General features: G+C 34.0%; 1 protein-coding gene across 3 annotated transcripts in view; it reads right to left on the bottom strand.

The window, feature by feature from the left end:
- Nucleotides 1-1,784: 1,784 nt before the first annotated feature.
- The window catches only part of LOC129938403 (fibroblast growth factor receptor homolog 1-like), a 121,476-nt gene continuing 105,589 nt past the window's right edge, over nt 1,785-17,671 (bottom strand). The window contains exons 4-10 of one of the 3 annotated variants that reach the window (XM_056045939.1): nt 12,386-13,017; nt 12,040-12,266; nt 9,435-9,564; nt 8,584-9,368; nt 8,319-8,512; nt 8,100-8,240; nt 1,785-3,132 (exon numbers count right to left, since the gene is read on the bottom strand). In XM_056045939.1, coding sequence (XP_055901914.1) covers nt 2,913-3,132; nt 8,100-8,240; nt 8,319-8,512; nt 8,584-9,368; nt 9,435-9,564; nt 12,040-12,266; nt 12,386-13,017 — 2,329 coding nt within the window. In that variant the 3' untranslated portion in view covers nt 1,785-2,912. Of the gene's footprint in view, nt 3,133-8,099; nt 8,241-8,318; nt 8,513-8,583; nt 9,369-9,434; nt 9,565-9,846; nt 10,026-12,039; nt 12,267-12,385; nt 13,018-17,671 lie in introns of all 3 variants that reach the window. The other 2 variants (XM_056045940.1, XM_056045941.1) reach the window with 2 other exon arrangements.

Below are 17,671 nucleotides of genomic sequence, written 5' to 3'. Positions count from 1 at the left end.
ATAAAAAAACTGTCAATTCGATTTTTCTCAAAATTTTATCAGATGTCAAAAACATTATTCTTCGTTGCACAATATTGTTTTGGAGATGAAATCATATTTTGGTCGTAAAATTTTGGAGGTGACAAATTTTTTTCAGGTTTTTTCTTTTATAAAAAAAACCGTTAGATGGATTTTTTTTCAAAAAATATACTTCTTTGAAACCACGTTATAATATATTATATAAAATTTAATTCAAATCTCTAGCGTTTTTGGTTCATAAGATATTCAGGGTTTACCAAAATTTGCACCTTTTTTTCAAACTGCTATGGTAAAAAAACCACCTACGCAATTTTCTTGAGAGCCTTTTCTGCATCTTTCTGCCTTATTATCTGTATAACAAAATTTATTTGAAATCGATATCTCTTCTGGTTCTTGAGCTATGGACGACAAAAAAAACGTCGCTACATCTTTCTAAAAATCTTTTATTTCAACTCTAGGGACCTTGAAACGTCGAGAAATGTCAAAATTTTCAATTTGACAAATCGGACCCATTATAATAACTTTCTTTCTATAAAATTGTTTTGGACGCTATGACATTTTTATTAATTAAAGTAGGTACTTACAATATGTACAAAATGTATGTTTAACAAATAACAGACTTTTTAGCAGCATTAAACAAACATAACTATTATTTGCAGGTTACTTACCAAGGTGAAATCCAAATCAAATCAAGATAATAAAATAGCTAGGATCAGTATATTTTAATTATATTATTTGACGATTAGATCCTTTAGCTACCCTTTAATCATTTCATTCATTTTAATTTTACGAAATAATATTTTGTTTTGTTAAAAATTTCCATTATTTTATCGTTTGCACGCAAAATAAATAAACATTAAGCTTTTTTTGTAATTCAAAAATATTTCATTTCTGGTTAATGAAAATGTTAATGTGCTTTAATTGAAATAGATGGAAGTTAACTTAACAATACAAAATTTCACCTGGTGTGAAATAAAAAATAATTTTTGGATCGCAAAAATAGACCCTAATATAAAGTTGGATTTTGGTTTGTTGTTGTAATGCAATTAATGTAATTAAAATAAAACACGGCTAATAACACCGTTTATTCATTTACGTCTCATCATCACCGTCGGCATGTCTCTTGTCGCACCCTTTTTTAAAAGGATTATGCTTCAGTTCCTCCCATTTAACAAATCAACGAGTAGTGCTTATCAGTATACCTCGGGCCCAAATTCTGTCGTACTATCAAGTACAGAGATTCGTTCTTAAACCAAACCAAGCGAATGGGAATTCTTTACACAATCCTTCTTTTTCTGTAATTTCAATATTCAGGAATTTAAAACCAATTTGGAGCAACACCTCCTTCCAAACCCTCTCTAACTTTCTTATAATGCTCACGCAGAAAAAGAGTACCGGAACGCTGTAAGAGAATGCATTAAAGGCATTTTTATAGGAGAGTGTTTCCTAACTTTTGAAAGGGAAGTCAATTTCAAAGTAGGTATATTACTTATTCACAATTATCTAATAAATTCAAAAAATTATTTCAATAAATGCGTTTTTTTCCTCCTCTCCTCCGAACGGATTTTCAAGACGTGGATTGTCTACGATAACAAAACCAAATGTACGAGTATATATCTAAATAATATGTAGTCAAACCGTTGCTGGCTAACTGTGAATTACTCGATCTTTTATTTGCATATTGTTTTTAAGTTAGAAGATTTATAAATAAAATAAAAAATAAAATTAAAACCATTTTTATTTTACATTATTATTTTTAATTCTTTCACAAAAATATCATCGTTTTTATACAACCTTACAGTTAACAAAATTAATATTAATTAACTAATTTAATATCTTCTTGGAAAAATAATTGCCAAAATATATTCATAAAATATTTAGGTTTGTTTGTTGTTCATGTGCAATATTAATTAAACACTAAAGTTGCACATTTAAATCGATCGATTGTATAATTTTTTTCTTTTAATGGTTAATTTAAAATTAACTTTGGCACATAATATATTACAATATAAGCTTAAGAATCTTAATTCGTTTATATTTAGAGTCTTAAATTAAATTTTTGTTGTAGGTTAATAAATGAAGTGTGATGATCGTTGATGTGTTTAATTTACAAGCTTTTTATAGAAAAATGTTGATTTTTCGAAAAGCTTGTTCGAAATTCGAAGTTGATGTGTTAAATGTATTCTAAATGTTATTATTTATTTAAAATCTAATTTCATATCATGAATTTGTCTTAAATTAAATAATTTATTTACAACCTATATACATAGTACATATTATAGTTAATAATTCAAGTTTTTTACAACTTGTTCTTTTTTAAATATTTAAATTAAGTTGCTCTTTATTTTGTTTTTTTTTTATTGCAAATTATGTTTTCTATTATTATGTATAAGTTATTGCATATTTTTATTTCACTCGATTTTTAAAAGTTAAAACATTACTTTGAGGAATAAAATTAAAAAGCTAACCTATAATTCTCGTTTAAAATGTTTGTGTTTGTGATGCCTTCATGCTTTCGACAGGTATGTGTTTATATGTATTGACTAGTGGGTTTACGGTCACTTAATTTTCTTTTTATATGAAAAAATAAAATATATTCAATTGAAACCAGTCTTATTCGATTTGTTTTAAAATAATCTCAATGGCACTATAAATTAAATTAAAAAATATACCCACTTTAAACTGTTTTAAACTTTTCGTTTTCTTGTCATGTTAAATGCCTTTTTGTAGAGTTTTTTATTTTCTTTTGTTTCTTATACTTCCTATAAAAATCCTATAAAAATTAAATTCAATAAATTATAATAAATATTGCTATTGACAGGAAAGTGCTTTAAACATAAAATAATAATATAACATCAAGAATACTATTTATGATGCAGCTTTCCTTTGTGTAGTTAGTAGTGATATCGAAGTAGCGTCGTTTCCCGTAATGTATCTGTGTCTGATTCTTCATCACTAGATGGCGGTGTTTCTAGTATTGGAAGAGCTAGATCTAGATATTCTTCGTTAGCGTTTACTTTTGCTAGAAGAATTTTGTCCAAATTTTCAACAATTTCAGTAAATGTCGGACGAGCATTGGCGTCAAAATGCCAGCATTGACGCATCAACATGTAGCTGAAATTTAAAATGGTAAAGTGATATTAAATCTGTGGATTGTTTTTAAAATGATAATATGATTTTAATATTAAAGAAATGTGTTTTCAACAAGTTTGTGGGTTTACATCTGCATTATTACACTTTTTAAAAATTTGCGTTTAAAAAGACCTCTGAATTTTATGTCCTAATGTCTCTATCCAACTAATGCCATATCAATACATCCTTTGCACATGCAATGTAAGCCCACCATTAGTCGCTTTTGAAAATAACCAATCTGACTTGCTGACTCGACTCTTTGTTAACCTATAACAACAACGAGTTGAAATTTTTAATAATTTGCAAAGTTTGAAGTTTTGTTCTCAAACAAAATAAGAAACTTCGAACGGTTTGCTGATAGGAAGTGATTCATTTTCAAGTCGTATTACTTTATCACGTCTGTGTCCTCCTTGATGGTTCAAAAGAGGCAGACATTTGTATTTTTTGTAAGAAAATAAGTAGCAGCCAGAGTAATGGTGAAACGTCAAAATAAACCGCATTAATAACGTCCAATTGGTACTTGAACTTCATTGTTTTAAAGAAAGAAGTCTCCTAATAAGTTGAAATTTAACTTGTTTATTTATCTATTAAGAGGACGTCATTACATTTCATGAATTAAGAATAACAAATTTCCAAAATTTTGACATTCATTTATTCGCTCATCGCTGATAGTTGCGTCTTGAGAGTTTCTTATAAGATATTTTTAAGATTAAATCATTTTGTGAACAATCTGTTAGCAAAACAGTGTTCATTTTGATAACATGCACTGGTGTTTTCACACCTCCTACAGAACCAGATTTTTCTAATTGTACGCACATTTGGACAATAAAATTGACCGAAGAAAACACGAAGTGAATGATAAGTATTTAGGTTTGAACGCCCATTTTCATAATAAGACTAAATAACGTCTTTAATGCGTTGCTCGATTGTGTATCTTTCTATAACGTGAATTTTGTTAGACTAAAATTGAGAAATGTCAAATGAAATACAGACAAAACTTGACATTTAGTTGAGGTTTAAATATAACATCGGCACTTAAAAACAAGCCACCCTTTATATGTGTATTTGCAATCCACAACAACGGGATGCTTTCCACAATTCAGAAAATGAAAAATTGGTAGATGATAACGAATTTTTCATGGATCGAATTGTGGACGATGTGTAGTTTCAACAGGACGGTGGCTAATGAAAAAATGGTTCTCTTTCGCTACAAACTGAATGGCCGTTTTTCTCACTTAGTGGGGATATCAAGTGTCTTTCATGTGATTTCACACCGGTAGGATTTTTTGAAGGAAAGGTCTAAGGCCAGTAACAAGGGCTAAAGGATAAAATAATTCGGACCATCGGATGGAGATGTAGCTTCAGACCAGGAAAGTCCACTATCGACCAAATATTCACACTGCGGCTAATCTTGAAAAAAAACCAGGAGCTTCAAATCGATACCCATTATCTCTTTATCGATTTAAAAGCCGCGTACGACAGCATCCATAGGGAAGAGCTCTACAAAGCAATGTCTAGTTTTGGTATCCCTGTCAAGCTTATTGGTTTGTACAGAATGACGATGGAGAATACACGCTGCTCTATCAAGGTCAGAAGAAATCTCACCGATGCATTCGATGTCAAAAAAGGTTTTAGGTTTAGGTTATGCACTGTCATGCAACTTCTTTAATATCGTTCTGGAAAGAATTGTGCAAAACTCTAACGTCAACACAAGAGGCACAATCTTCCAATGGTCCATTTAATTACTCGGATACGCAGATGATATTGACAAAATTGGAAGATAAAAGCGTGATGTCAGCGGAGCGGTTTTGAGCATTGCGACGGAAGCGAAGAAGATGGGTGTAGTGGTCAATGAGGGCAAGACCAAGTATATGCTGTCATCAAAAAAGAACATTGAACAACGACGTCTTGGAAAAAACGTCACAATGGACAGCTATAATTTTGAGGTAGTTAAGGACTTTGTCTACCTAGGCACCGCTATAAACACAGACGAGGACACCAGCGCTGAAATCAAACGAAGAATAACTCTTGAAAATTGCTGCTTCTTTGGATTAAGAATAAGGCAATTGAGAAGTAAAGTCCTCTCTCGAGCTTCTAAAATCATAAGACACTCATCATCCCGATTCTCATTTATGGCACTGAGGCCTGTCAAAGAAAGATGAGAACGTCTGATTTTTGGTCCCGTACGCATAGATGGGGAATAGAGGAGAAGATATAAAGACAAACTGTACGGGCTGTTCAGCGACACTGACCTATTTAACAGAATTACAGTCCAACGGCTAAGATGGCTGGGTCATGTAGAGCGAATGGATATCAACGCTCCAGCCCGGAAGGTCTTAGAATCCAATCCCGAGGGAAGGTGCGACAAGTGGCGCACGCAGGTAGGTAAAGGCCTCAACCAACTTGGAGTGCGAAACTGGAGACAGCTAGCTAGGGACCGAGCTGGCTGGAGACGCATGTTGGTTGAGGCCCAGGTCCGCCACGGACTGTAGCGCCACCTTAAAGAAAGTAAGTAAGGATGGAGATGTGCCTCCGAAGTCTCAGCGACAGTTTGGCTGGCTAATATATTTTCCACATATATTTGAACTATAATAATGTTATTATAGTAAAAGGAAATGAAAATAATTTCCTTACCAATATGAGTTTTATTTAAAATTAACATCGACACTTAAGCCTTAAAATATAACCGCCATTTTCATACATTTGACAGTTCGCAGAATAAAAAACTATTTACCTGAGAGCGACTAACGAATATTCGTCAATTATGAGATTTATTTTTTTGTATTTATTTGTCATTACAGATGCATAAGAAAGACTAGAATGGGTGCATTCACAAAGCTAGCGGATACGTAGTCAAGGCATTTTGATTAGCTGAATGCAACTACAAAATGAATTGAAATTTCCCCTCCGACGTAATGTTAAATTTGTAGCTACAAAGTAAGTGAACATTGATTTTGATGTTTCACAATCATGTGGTCGGTAAAGTGCTCAAGAATTAAAAGAGGATATACATCGTTCAGTATTTAAATGCAAATATAATTCACCTTAATTTGTTTTAATTTAATTTAAAAATCAAATTAAATTTTTAGAGTTCTCAAAGCACGAATGTTTGTTATTTTATATATTTGCATTTATCATTAATATGACAGTTCCAAAATGACAGCTTTGTAGTGCTATTGTATGTATTGCATTCACAAAGCTAGTTAAATTTTGAGGACGTAATCACTAGCTTTATCCGCCTAATAAAATGCATAGGCAAAGATGCGAACAAACATTTTATTTCTTGTTTCAATGTATGTGGCATGAAAAGTGAGCTTGACAGTTTCTTACAACCAGAATCGCGAGTAACATTTTTTTCTCTTAAATTTCTCTTATTTTGGCAATGAAAAAGCTAATTTTTAACAAGCATTTTTATTACAATTTTCACATAATGTAGGTTTATTAATTGTTTAAAGTAACATTTATTCATTAATTCGTAGGTCTTTGGTCGCTCTCAGGCCTTACAAAAAAGTCCCAAGCCACTTTGAAACACATGGCATAGGATTTTGAATCACTTAGAAAAGTGCATGTGTCACCATTTAATAGTTTTGACAGGTGAACTTGGAATATTCGTGTGTAATGGCCTTAAGTTCTGTTGTTTGTTTAATTGATTATATATATTTGTTTTATTGATTGTTTTAAAAATATAAAACAGTTTTTTTTTTACTTAAAACTGTTTCTATTATCTTATATTACTTTTAAATTAACATGACGCAAGACGGAACTTGCAGAATGAAGAATCGGTGTTTTTCAATTCAATTTTTTGTCCATGCATCGGCTCAATTCTTCAATTCTTTGATTTCGTGCAAAATTTACACACGTTTTTCACAGCCAGAGGCACCAAATTCTGATTGAGAAATTATCGGAGAAGAAAAGCGGCCAGTTTTTAGTCTTGAAAAAGCTCAGCGAAATTCGTTGGTCTTGTCGAGCTAAAGCTACGAAAGCCTTAGTCAACGGCTATTCGGATATCGAAGAAGCTCTAACCAGCATATCTTTCAATTAAGAGCAAAAAAAAATCGTAAGGAATGAAGCACCGCACCTTCTTTAGAAGATGTGTGGTCTCGAAATCGCTTCGTTTGCAACATTTTGGAACGATATCTTGAAGCGTTTCAACGCTACAAACAAGATGTTGCAAGACCCGAAAATTATACTTAATGAATACGAGGAAGCAGCCAAAAAAATATCCTATACTGATGAATATTTACAATAACGCACCCGCACCAGAACGAGAAATGTGAGGTTGAATCCGCCTTCATCCCATTGATTGACCAGCTATCCGTTTTTCTTACTGAAAGATTGCATGCCTTTGAAGCTGTACGTTCGGGATTAGGATTCAATCACCGGAACTATTTTACTACCAAATTCTCGAGAATCAAAATTTCAGAGCTACATTCTCAAACCTCGAAATTGCATTGAGAATGTATTTGGTTTTCATGGTAACAAATTGCACTGGAGAGCGCTAATTTTCAAAACTAGGCTTCGAACTACTATGAGACAAAACCGTCTATCGAAGCTTTCTCTCCTGAGTATTGAAAACGATTTACTCCGAGAACTGGATTACAACGAAAACATCAACGAAAAAAGCTCGAAAGGTTCCGTTCGTTAACCCTAAAATTTAATTTTAGATATTTCTTTTTTCCGTTTATATGTATGTATATGTGTTTGTGCAGTAAATTGTTTATTGAAAAACTCGAGTGAAAAAAAATGGTTTACTATATTTTGAAAACAATTTGGGGCGAGGGGGCCTCCGCTTATTTATTGCCCAGAGGCCTATGGACCTTTAAATCCGGCCTTGAGCTTACACTATACAGCAACTTATTTCTGGATCTATGCATACCAAACTTACATGTGGTCCCAATTGTATTAGCATAAATAAAAACGAAATTTTTTATCTTTTTTATAAAACTTACATATTGAGTGAGCATCTTTGTGGCTTTTCCATCCTCTGTCCCGACATCAAATAGCTATAAAGTTCTTCAGCTGACATTATTTGTGGATAAGGTTGTTCACCGTATGTCATAATTTCCCATAACAATACTCCATATGACCATCTTTAAATTCAATAATTAAAAAAAAAACATTATTAGAAATCTTATAAATTGCATACAAAAATGTCCATTATAACTTACACATCACTTTGAGTATCGTAGAACTTTTCTTGCAAGGACTCAGGAGCCATCCATTTTATTGGCAATCGACCATTTGTATTTTTTCGATAATAATCCGTATCCTGGATATCTCTGGCCAAACCAAAATCTGCTATTTTAATGACATAGTCATCACTGACAAGCACATTTCTCGCTGCCAAATCACGATGAATACACTGAAAAAAATATATATAAGATTGTAATATATTTTTCTTTTAACGTTTACTAATTTGTAGAGATATCTTACCCTTCTGGAAGCCAAATACTCCATTCCACGAGCCACCTGGAATGCAAACGAAATTAAATTCTTCTCAGTCAGGTGTTCACGATCGTTATTCTCCAACATTGACATTTCGAAAGACGACGGAGGCCGATTCTTCTTGAGGAAGTCCTTCAAATTTCCATGCGGTGCAAACTCAACAATCACATAAAGCGGTCCATCTTGACTGCAGCAACCGAGCAAATTGATGATATTTATGTGCTTTCCAATCATTTTCATAACTTCCATTTCGCGAACCAAACTGGCCATATCAGCATCAGTGTGACCTTCTTTGACCATCTTCACCGCCACTATACAACTTCCGGGATATTTGCTGAGGCCGGTTGCTTCGGCCATAACCACACGCCCGAAGGCTCCCTCGCCAAGGGTGTTGCCCAAAATTAGTTGATTGCGAGGAATTTCCCAATTCGAATCCAATGGAAACTCGTATTCATTGAACGGCGCCGGATCGGTGTTCGAACTCTGCAGAAGCGTCGTTCGTTGTTTTTCAATTTTGATAATGGGCATAATCATAGTCTCCGGACTGCTTGGATCTGCCGAGGGCTTATAAATGATGACTTTCTTCGTCCACTGATGGACAGTTTCCATGCGATGTTTAAGAAGCTTCTCGTGCTTCAATTTTCGCAAAACATAAACAATAAACGTTGAAGCTACGAGAAAGAGAAGAATTGTAACAACACAAACGATTGTCACCCAAACTCCATGATTTCGAATCGGCAGCGATATTGGCACGGTATCTTTTTCAAGGATTTCTATAAATAATAAATAATGGTATTAAAGACTTTCTGGGTGACTTGAGAAGATTCGTTTTCGCTTACCGTCAACAACAGTCAGGTAAGCCGTGGATGTGGTCTGACCCAAACTGTTGGCCGCGATACAAGTGTACCAGCCTTCGTCATCGTGAGTAACGTTTTCTAACTTAAGGACATTCGTCTTATCGGGATCAGTCTGTATTTTTAAAATGTTAAAACTATGTTATGACTTTGGGCTAAAACAATCATGAAGATCGGTTAGTATTTGGGGAAAACAACAAATTAATTTCTACTTTTAAGTTAAAAAAAAAAATACATAAATATGATATTTTGAAAAAGCATGCTAATTTTAAAAAGCAAACATTTGTTTACTATACTACTACTAAAAAATTCACACACACAATTATTTAAAAAAACATAAAACAAATTAAGTAATTATAAAATAATAATAATAAATGTAAAAAGAGTCGAAACGAACCATCACCTTAATTATTGATCTATTCTTAGAACAACGCTCGTTTTTACACGCAGTAAAAGTCCAAGCGATTTCTTGATGTAGATCAGATAAATATTTACATTTTATTTCACCGGAACCATTAACATGTAAAGTGAAATTAGACAATGGAGTAAGTATGATTGGTTTATGATTAACACGATCTGCAAAAAAATTATTAAATTAGAAATAAAAATTTACCATCACCAAAAAAATAAAAATAAACAAAAAGATTAAAAGAAACTTCGTTATACACTTTAAAGTAAAATTAAGAGTAGTAAAATGTTTTTAAAATTTAAGACACCTTCCGTGAAGCATGATTTTTCGGACTTAAAAGCCAGGGTATCATTGTCTCCTACATTTTCGCGAATTTTTAAACAACTAGTTGTTAGCAATTTTGTATATATTTATCAATTTAATAAACGACTCCAAAATTGTAAACCTCTCTTTTCGTCTTGCTTACTATTAAATTGCTTATTCCCTTTTATTAAAAAAACAGGCACCCAAACATGCCTAAATAGTGACAGCTCATAAAAATAAACAAAGCAAATACGTTTAAGCGGACCTATTAATTAGAATTTCCAAATGTTAACTGGACCATTCAATCCACTGCTCTTATAAGAATAATTATTCAGTTACCACATTAATTTAGCACTTTGCTAAAAGTTAAGGTAACCATTCCGCCATCTTTACTTTAGCAAATTGTTAAATGATTGTAAGATGTTAAAATCGTTTAAGATTAGGTAAATGATCTTTTATGCTTAGTAATTTGCTAAATATGACTGTTACATTTTACTAAATCGTTTAAATTTTGGCGCCACTGTTTTTAAATTTAATATTTCCAAAACTAAAGAGTTCCACTGTGAAACAAATTAATAATTCGAAATTTATTTGTTCATTCCTTAATTTAAACCTGGGTATACATTAAATCGTTTCATTAACCTTTATACTTTCCATTAAGTTTCACTCTAAACTCGCCCTTAAATAGATCTAAATTTTTTTCTTCCGAAGTGAGTTGAAAGTACGATTGAACTGTCAAAATGACATAAAATCTTTGTAAAGTCTATGGTTTTTCATGAGGCAGTTATTTTTTAGACTTACAGTGTGGCAATGGAAGGTTTGTGTGCAAAAGTTGAAGTAAGGAAACTGCACGAGCTGTTGTCACCCGTCGTAGCCACCAGGTGCTGTCCCCGTATATTCTTGCGAAGAAAGTAATAGTACAATAGGTTTCATATAAGCAGATGACATTTGAAACACTTAATTTGTTGTGAACTTGAGTGCAGGTGATATAATTTGCTTTTCAATCCTTTTGCTTTCCAGTCAATAAATACAATGAATGAGTTGTTCATGGTTTGGGAAAAACTTGTTGACACATTTGCTATGGTAAAAATGTCAAAATTAGTATCTGATTTCCTTTGCAGCCTATTTATCTGTCAACAGTGTGAATGTTAAATGGAAACACGACAATTGGGCTCCAAAAAAAGAATGTGTACCGTCAAATTAAGATTTTTAAATAAATATATAAATAATAAATGACAAAATAACAATGGACCTCTTAGCACTCTAAAAGGCATTTTAATTTTGTACACAACAAAATTGACAGTTGAAAAAACAAAATATATGTCAACATACTTTGTATAGAGCACGATTAGGAGATTCATATTCACAAAAATGCTTTTTGACAAATATGATTTTATGGTCCACTGAAAAATTAATTTTATATTTTATCTTTTATGTTTTTGATGTGCACAGCGCTTAAAGTTTTCTTTGGAATAACCTTTTTTCAAGATTTGACAAGCATGCGTTCATATTCTCAGCGTTAAGCAGTGCTGTCGAAATAGTAGTCATTTCATTTGATTTCTTTTTGCAGAATATAAAGTAACCAATGATAGTGTGTTAAAATAATCTTTTATACAAATTTGACATAATAAACTCTGGGTTTAAGTTGTTCTCTCCTTAATAATTGTTCGTCTGTTAATTATTTCACTTGGGACACAAATAATAACATATATCAACCTTAACCAAAACCCTTAATCGAAAAGATATTTCAATAAAATAAAAAAATAAAACATAAACCAACACCAGAGATCCAAGAAACCATCAGATTTGTTTTCTGCCACCGTTCGACCGTCCCTGTACCGCACAATAAAAAACAACCCAATTTAATATGTCTTATACCTTCAACTGTCGAATCAACGGATGTGGTATATAATTTTGCGCAGAATAACTACGCAAGAAACCCTCCAATTCGGCGATCGATTCATTCTGAGACAAATATGTGACCCATTTGATGTGCGGTTCTAAGTCGGACAACACCTTACATTCCATATAAACTGTACTATTTTCCAAAACAGTCTGATTATGTGGATAACCTTCATTAATGATTGGTCGTGCTCGTAAACGGTCTGCAGTAATAATAATAGCAATATGACATAAGCATAATGTGACACTTAAAAGCTAACTTAAATATCTTAAAAATACAATAAGTTTCATTTTCTTTATCAATTAAAATATTGAAACTCACCTTGAATAAACAGCTTTGTTGTGTGCTCGATGCAACCATGAACATTACAAACTAGACAAGTGTAATTGCCAGAATCTTCAGGTATCGAGTCTTCCATTTGAATGCCCCATTTTTTGTAGACCACCTTTCCCATATTTCTTGAAATCGGTTGCTCGTTCTTCGTCCAAGTGATGTTTGGTGTGGGAACACCATAAACGGCACAATTGAGCTTAATAAAACTTCCCGATGGTTTGGGTAGATATTTTGGCAGAATTGTTCGAGGCTTGAACCGAGGCGCATACTCCTGAGGATGACCATCTCCGGGGTGTTCATCCTGATCATCACCTGCATTTTCTTCTTGCTCCTTGTCCACATAATCATCAGAAGACTTATCACGATGGCGTTGGTGATCACTGTCAGATGCTGTTGCTGTTGTGGTGGCATTAGTTGACTCTACGGGCTGATGAGGTTCAGCTGCGCTGGAAACTTGTGAGAACGCTTGCATATTTCCGGCGAAATCAGCTTTCATCTCACCGCCGCCTCCACCACCAGCAGGTGAAACGCTCAACGTCAAATTCGCCCAAGATCCATCTGCGTCAGAGCGACACGAGTACATGCCTCCATCGGTTTTTTTGATTTTCTCAAATTTCAGTCTAAAAAGAGACAAAATGTAAAAAAAGAAAATTGTTATTTTCGAAAGAACCGTTTTCAACCTCAACACTTTTGTTTATAGGAAGCGTGATGGGTATGGGGGTTAAAAATAGAAAACACACGTTGCATGTAAGTTCTTTAACTCATTCCAGAACCAGAGGAATACTCTGTACCTCTGAACTCGTCCACAATGCGATGTGGCCCAGATGTTATTTTTTACTCTTTTCTTTCAAAAAAAAAAAAAAAACAAAAATTAAACAAAAAGAAAAACGGTCAAATTTAAACACGAAGCCGAGGTGCTGAGTATTTTCCACGAATGTGCCACAAGTAATATTATCAGTGGAAAATTGAACCTAATATAGAAGATCGTCCATAATGGAGCAAAAGACCATTAGGAGGAGTAAAAGATCAAGTTGTTGGTTTTTTGGTGTTATATGAAAATCAATGTACAGAACGTACATAGGTATAACTATGGGGGAGTTTTATTAAACAGCATTCTCTATATTGGATCTATCTGTAGCATCATAAAAAGTGAGTATATAGGCATCCATAGATGTGGCGGCGGCAGGCTTATGGGCAAGATTAAAAAACGTTTTTAAGAACTTCGCATTTCATTGAAGAAGAAGATGCTGAACGTTTACAGAAGGAAATTCTGTAATGTTATGATGGTTTTTGGAATTTCAAAGATGCTCAAAAGATGCAGCATATATACTGAGGGAGAGTTCATTAAAAATGATCTTTTATGAAGTTGCTGTTTTCTGCTGCTTCTGTGATGTTAGATGTTTTTTTTGGTTTCTTTTCAAAACATTTATATCGGATCTACAGTTGAAAAAATGTAGCTAATTTTGACTTTAAAAATATGACTAGAAAGATAGATAGGAACCTACAGGTTCTTTTTAAGGTGGGGGAAAATGCATATATGTTTGAACTTTTGTGACAAATTAAACAAGACAGACAAACTATTTTTGGAATAAGTTTTTAATGGTGTCATTAAATTGTTTTTAAAAGCTATTAGACATGATGTCAAAGTAATAAAATGTTGAACAAAAATAAAACTTATACCATTTATATTTGATTTGGCTATTAAAGGAGATTTATATCATTTTTTCTTATGCTAAGTCTAGTGCATCAGGAGCAGGTAATGCTATGGTTATTATTTTATTTTTAAACAAACAAAAAACAACACACATTCAAGGATTTGGAACTATTTTGATTTTGACTTTGATTTTTTTTTTTTAATTTTTAAAGACTTTTTTACGATGTAAAAGTGTTTTAAAGCTTTAAAATTTTAATTTAGGAGAACTATCTAGATGGTGGTTAAATAAAATACTTTAAGCGCAACGAGCTATGGTAAGTTAAATTTGAACTTGAACAAAAATATTGTATGTTTTTCAATCCTATTATAGTTATGTTAAATCAATGCAGGGTGAGCTTCTTGAACAAATTGTTTGCGCAAACAAACGAAATGAAAGAGTACATTTAATTTAAAGCTAATCTTGCCAATCTATTCATTTTATATTAAAAAAAAACTTTTGACATGATTTCAAAACAAATCAGTAATATTTTGTAAACCAAAAGTTTGTAGCTGAAAAGGTTCAGTTTACAGCAGTATTGTAAATGCCCACAAATGACAAATTAGGATCAACAATTAGAAATCGTTCTTTGTGTTATTTTTCTAAGCTACGTTCAAATGATATAAGCATCTTATTGCACCATTTCCAAGATTAAACTAAAATTAAGATCATTAAATAGCTACTTTAACTTCAATTAAGCGACTTATGAGTTTATGACACCAGATTTAGGTTAGTTTGTTTTGAACTGTTTGTATTTGTTTTTAGAGCGATCAGGGGAACATTGTAGCAGAGCCACATTCTTTGTTGAGAATATGGACCACTTCTCCAAATTATATAACGGCGATGACGAACCGAATTTCGCTGTAGGGGAAAGAGAACCACTCAACCTATTCGACGCAGATCAACAATTCCGTTTACCCGACCTAGACGAAGTAAAGATAGCTATATCTTAACTGAAGTCAAACAAAGCTGCTGGAGCTGACCGCATCGCTGCCGAACTATTCAATCAGCAGGCGATGACTTGATAGGAAGCATGCAGCACATAGTCATCAGTCTCCTTAACATTGCATATAAAATCCTCTCTGCCGTATTATGTAAACGTCTGAAGCCGTTCGTCAACAACCTGATTGGTCCTTATCAGTGTGGCTTTAGGCCTGCAAAGTCCACTATCGACCAAATATTCACACTACGGCAGATCTTGAAAAAAAAACCCAGGAGCTTCAAATCGATACCCACTATCTCTTATCGATTTATAAGCCGCGTATGACAGCATCTAAAGGTAAGAGCTCTATAGAGCACTGTCTAGTTTTGGCATCCCTGTCAAACTTATCTGTTTGTGCAGCATGGCGATGGAGAATGCACGCTGCTCTATCAAGGTCGGAAAAGATCTTACCGATGCATTTGATGTCAAAAAAGATTTTAGACAAGGCACTGTCATGCGACTTCTTCAGCATAATTCTGGAAAGAACTGTGTAAAACTCAACCGTCAGCATTAGAGGCTCAATCTTCCAAAGGTCCATCCAACTACTCGGATACGCAGATGATATTGACATAGTTGGAAGATCAAAGCGTGATATGAGTGGAGCGTTTTTGAGCATTGCGAGGGAAGCGAAGAAAATGGGTTTAGTGGTCAATGAGGGCAACACCAAGTATATGCTGTCATCAAAAAAGGACACTGAACAACGACGTCTTGGACGAAACGTCACCATGGACAGCTATAACTTTGCGGTAGTTAAGGACTTTGTCTGGTACCGGTATTATTTCAGGCAAACAAAGCCAAAACCGAGGAATACAGACTGTGGCAGCAAAGGAAGATACCGATCTCCCGTCAGCTCTATTTCAATGAATGAAGGGATGAGAACTTCTTGCTCAGCAGAAAGAAAAAAGGCCCATGAGCAGCATAAGGTCAATTAAACCCGAGGATACTTTAGTAGGAAAACAACGAAATTCACTAGCGGCCCTTAAGCCTACAAAGATAAGGAGGGAATTACTGTAGTGGAGACGCAGTTGATGCTACAAATTTCGAAAGATCATTTTGACCAGCTGTTTAATGGCGACGAAGCCCACGATCTCGCCAACGAGCAGCCCCGACAAATCCATTTGTCTGATTATCTGGAGTTTCACCCACCTGACGACGTGAATGAAGTTATAGTTGCCATCAACAGGCTGAAGTCGAACAAAGTTGCCAGTGATGACGGTTTACAGGTGGAGCTTTTTAAACAGGAAGGAGCTGATCTGGTAAGGAGCATGCACCAACTCATAACCAAAATCTGGTAGGTAGAAAGCATGCCCGACGAGTGGAATATCTGTCCGATCCATAAGCAAAGCACAGAGGCATCAGCCCTTCAATCGTTTCCTACAAGATCCTGTCTAGCGTATTATGTGATGGCCTGAAGCCATTCACACACATTTACACATCAACTGATTGGCCTGGAAAATCTACCATCGACCAAATTTTCACTCTACTCCAGATCCTGGGAAAGAACTATGAATATAACATCGATACGTATCATCTTTTCATCAATTTCCAAGCAGTCTATGACAGTCTCAACAGAAACGAAATATACCTTGCCATGTCGAGTTTAGGTATCACTGCCATGACGTTGGAGAATTCTCTTTGCTGAGTCGAAATTCGTAAAGATTCAACCAAAACCTTCAAAAGTGCTTCCACAAGGCGATACGCTGTCATGTAGCTGCATCAATATTGTTCTTGAGGGAAGTGTGCGAAACACTAACATCAACACCAATAGCACCATTTTTCAAAAATCCACACAATATCATATGCAGATGACTTCGATATTAAGGGGAGAACCAAACGAGCAGTTACGGGTGCCTTTTCTGGTATCGAGTGTGAAGCGAATAATCATCCCAGTTTTACTGTATGGCGCAGAAGCATGGACTCTTTCCCAGATGGATGAAGGATCCTTTGAATCTTCAAGAGAAAGGTTATCCGTGGTATGGTTCTATCATGAACTATACGAGCTGTACAGGTACTTGCCACTTAAACTACGTGTTCAACGATTAAGATATCTAGGACATGTAGAGCAAATGAACATCGAAGATACAGCTCGTATTGTTCTAAACGAGGCAGCCACTTTTACATTATTCGCACTCAGGAATTGTCGTAAGTCAGTAGGCCCTAGTTTTTTACCAGCTTTATCTCCACAAAATTATTTTATTAGCCTTATTGTTCATTTGAGCCCAAGCAAAGCTTTAAATATATTTAAGTTAAATGATTGAGTAAATATGCAAATGATCCTAAAGGCCATTTTGTCAAGACTAATACACATTACTGATTTATTTGAATTTTTTAAAATTTGAATCATATAAAGACATCTATTTGCTACAGTATACCAATTTGTTTCACAGCAATCTTACAGACAATACTTTGTTTGGTTAAAGCTTTCAATTTCTAACTTATCTAACAATTAAATCCGTTAAGACTTATCTTCACTATATCAGTCAGTGAATATTTTATTCAAACAATTTCCACCCAACAAAGTTTACTTAAATCAAGGCCACAAAACATATAAAAATAGAAGATCGTGTCTCTCGAAATAACTCGTAAAAAATTATAATCCCT

This window comes from Eupeodes corollae, chromosome 1, assembly GCF_945859685.1.
Source record: "Eupeodes corollae chromosome 1, idEupCoro1.1, whole genome shotgun sequence".
Taxonomy (NCBI): domain Eukaryota; kingdom Metazoa; phylum Arthropoda; class Insecta; order Diptera; family Syrphidae; genus Eupeodes; species Eupeodes corollae.
Note: the sequence above shows the minus strand (reverse complement) of the source record. Positions and strands in the feature narration are given on the sequence as shown.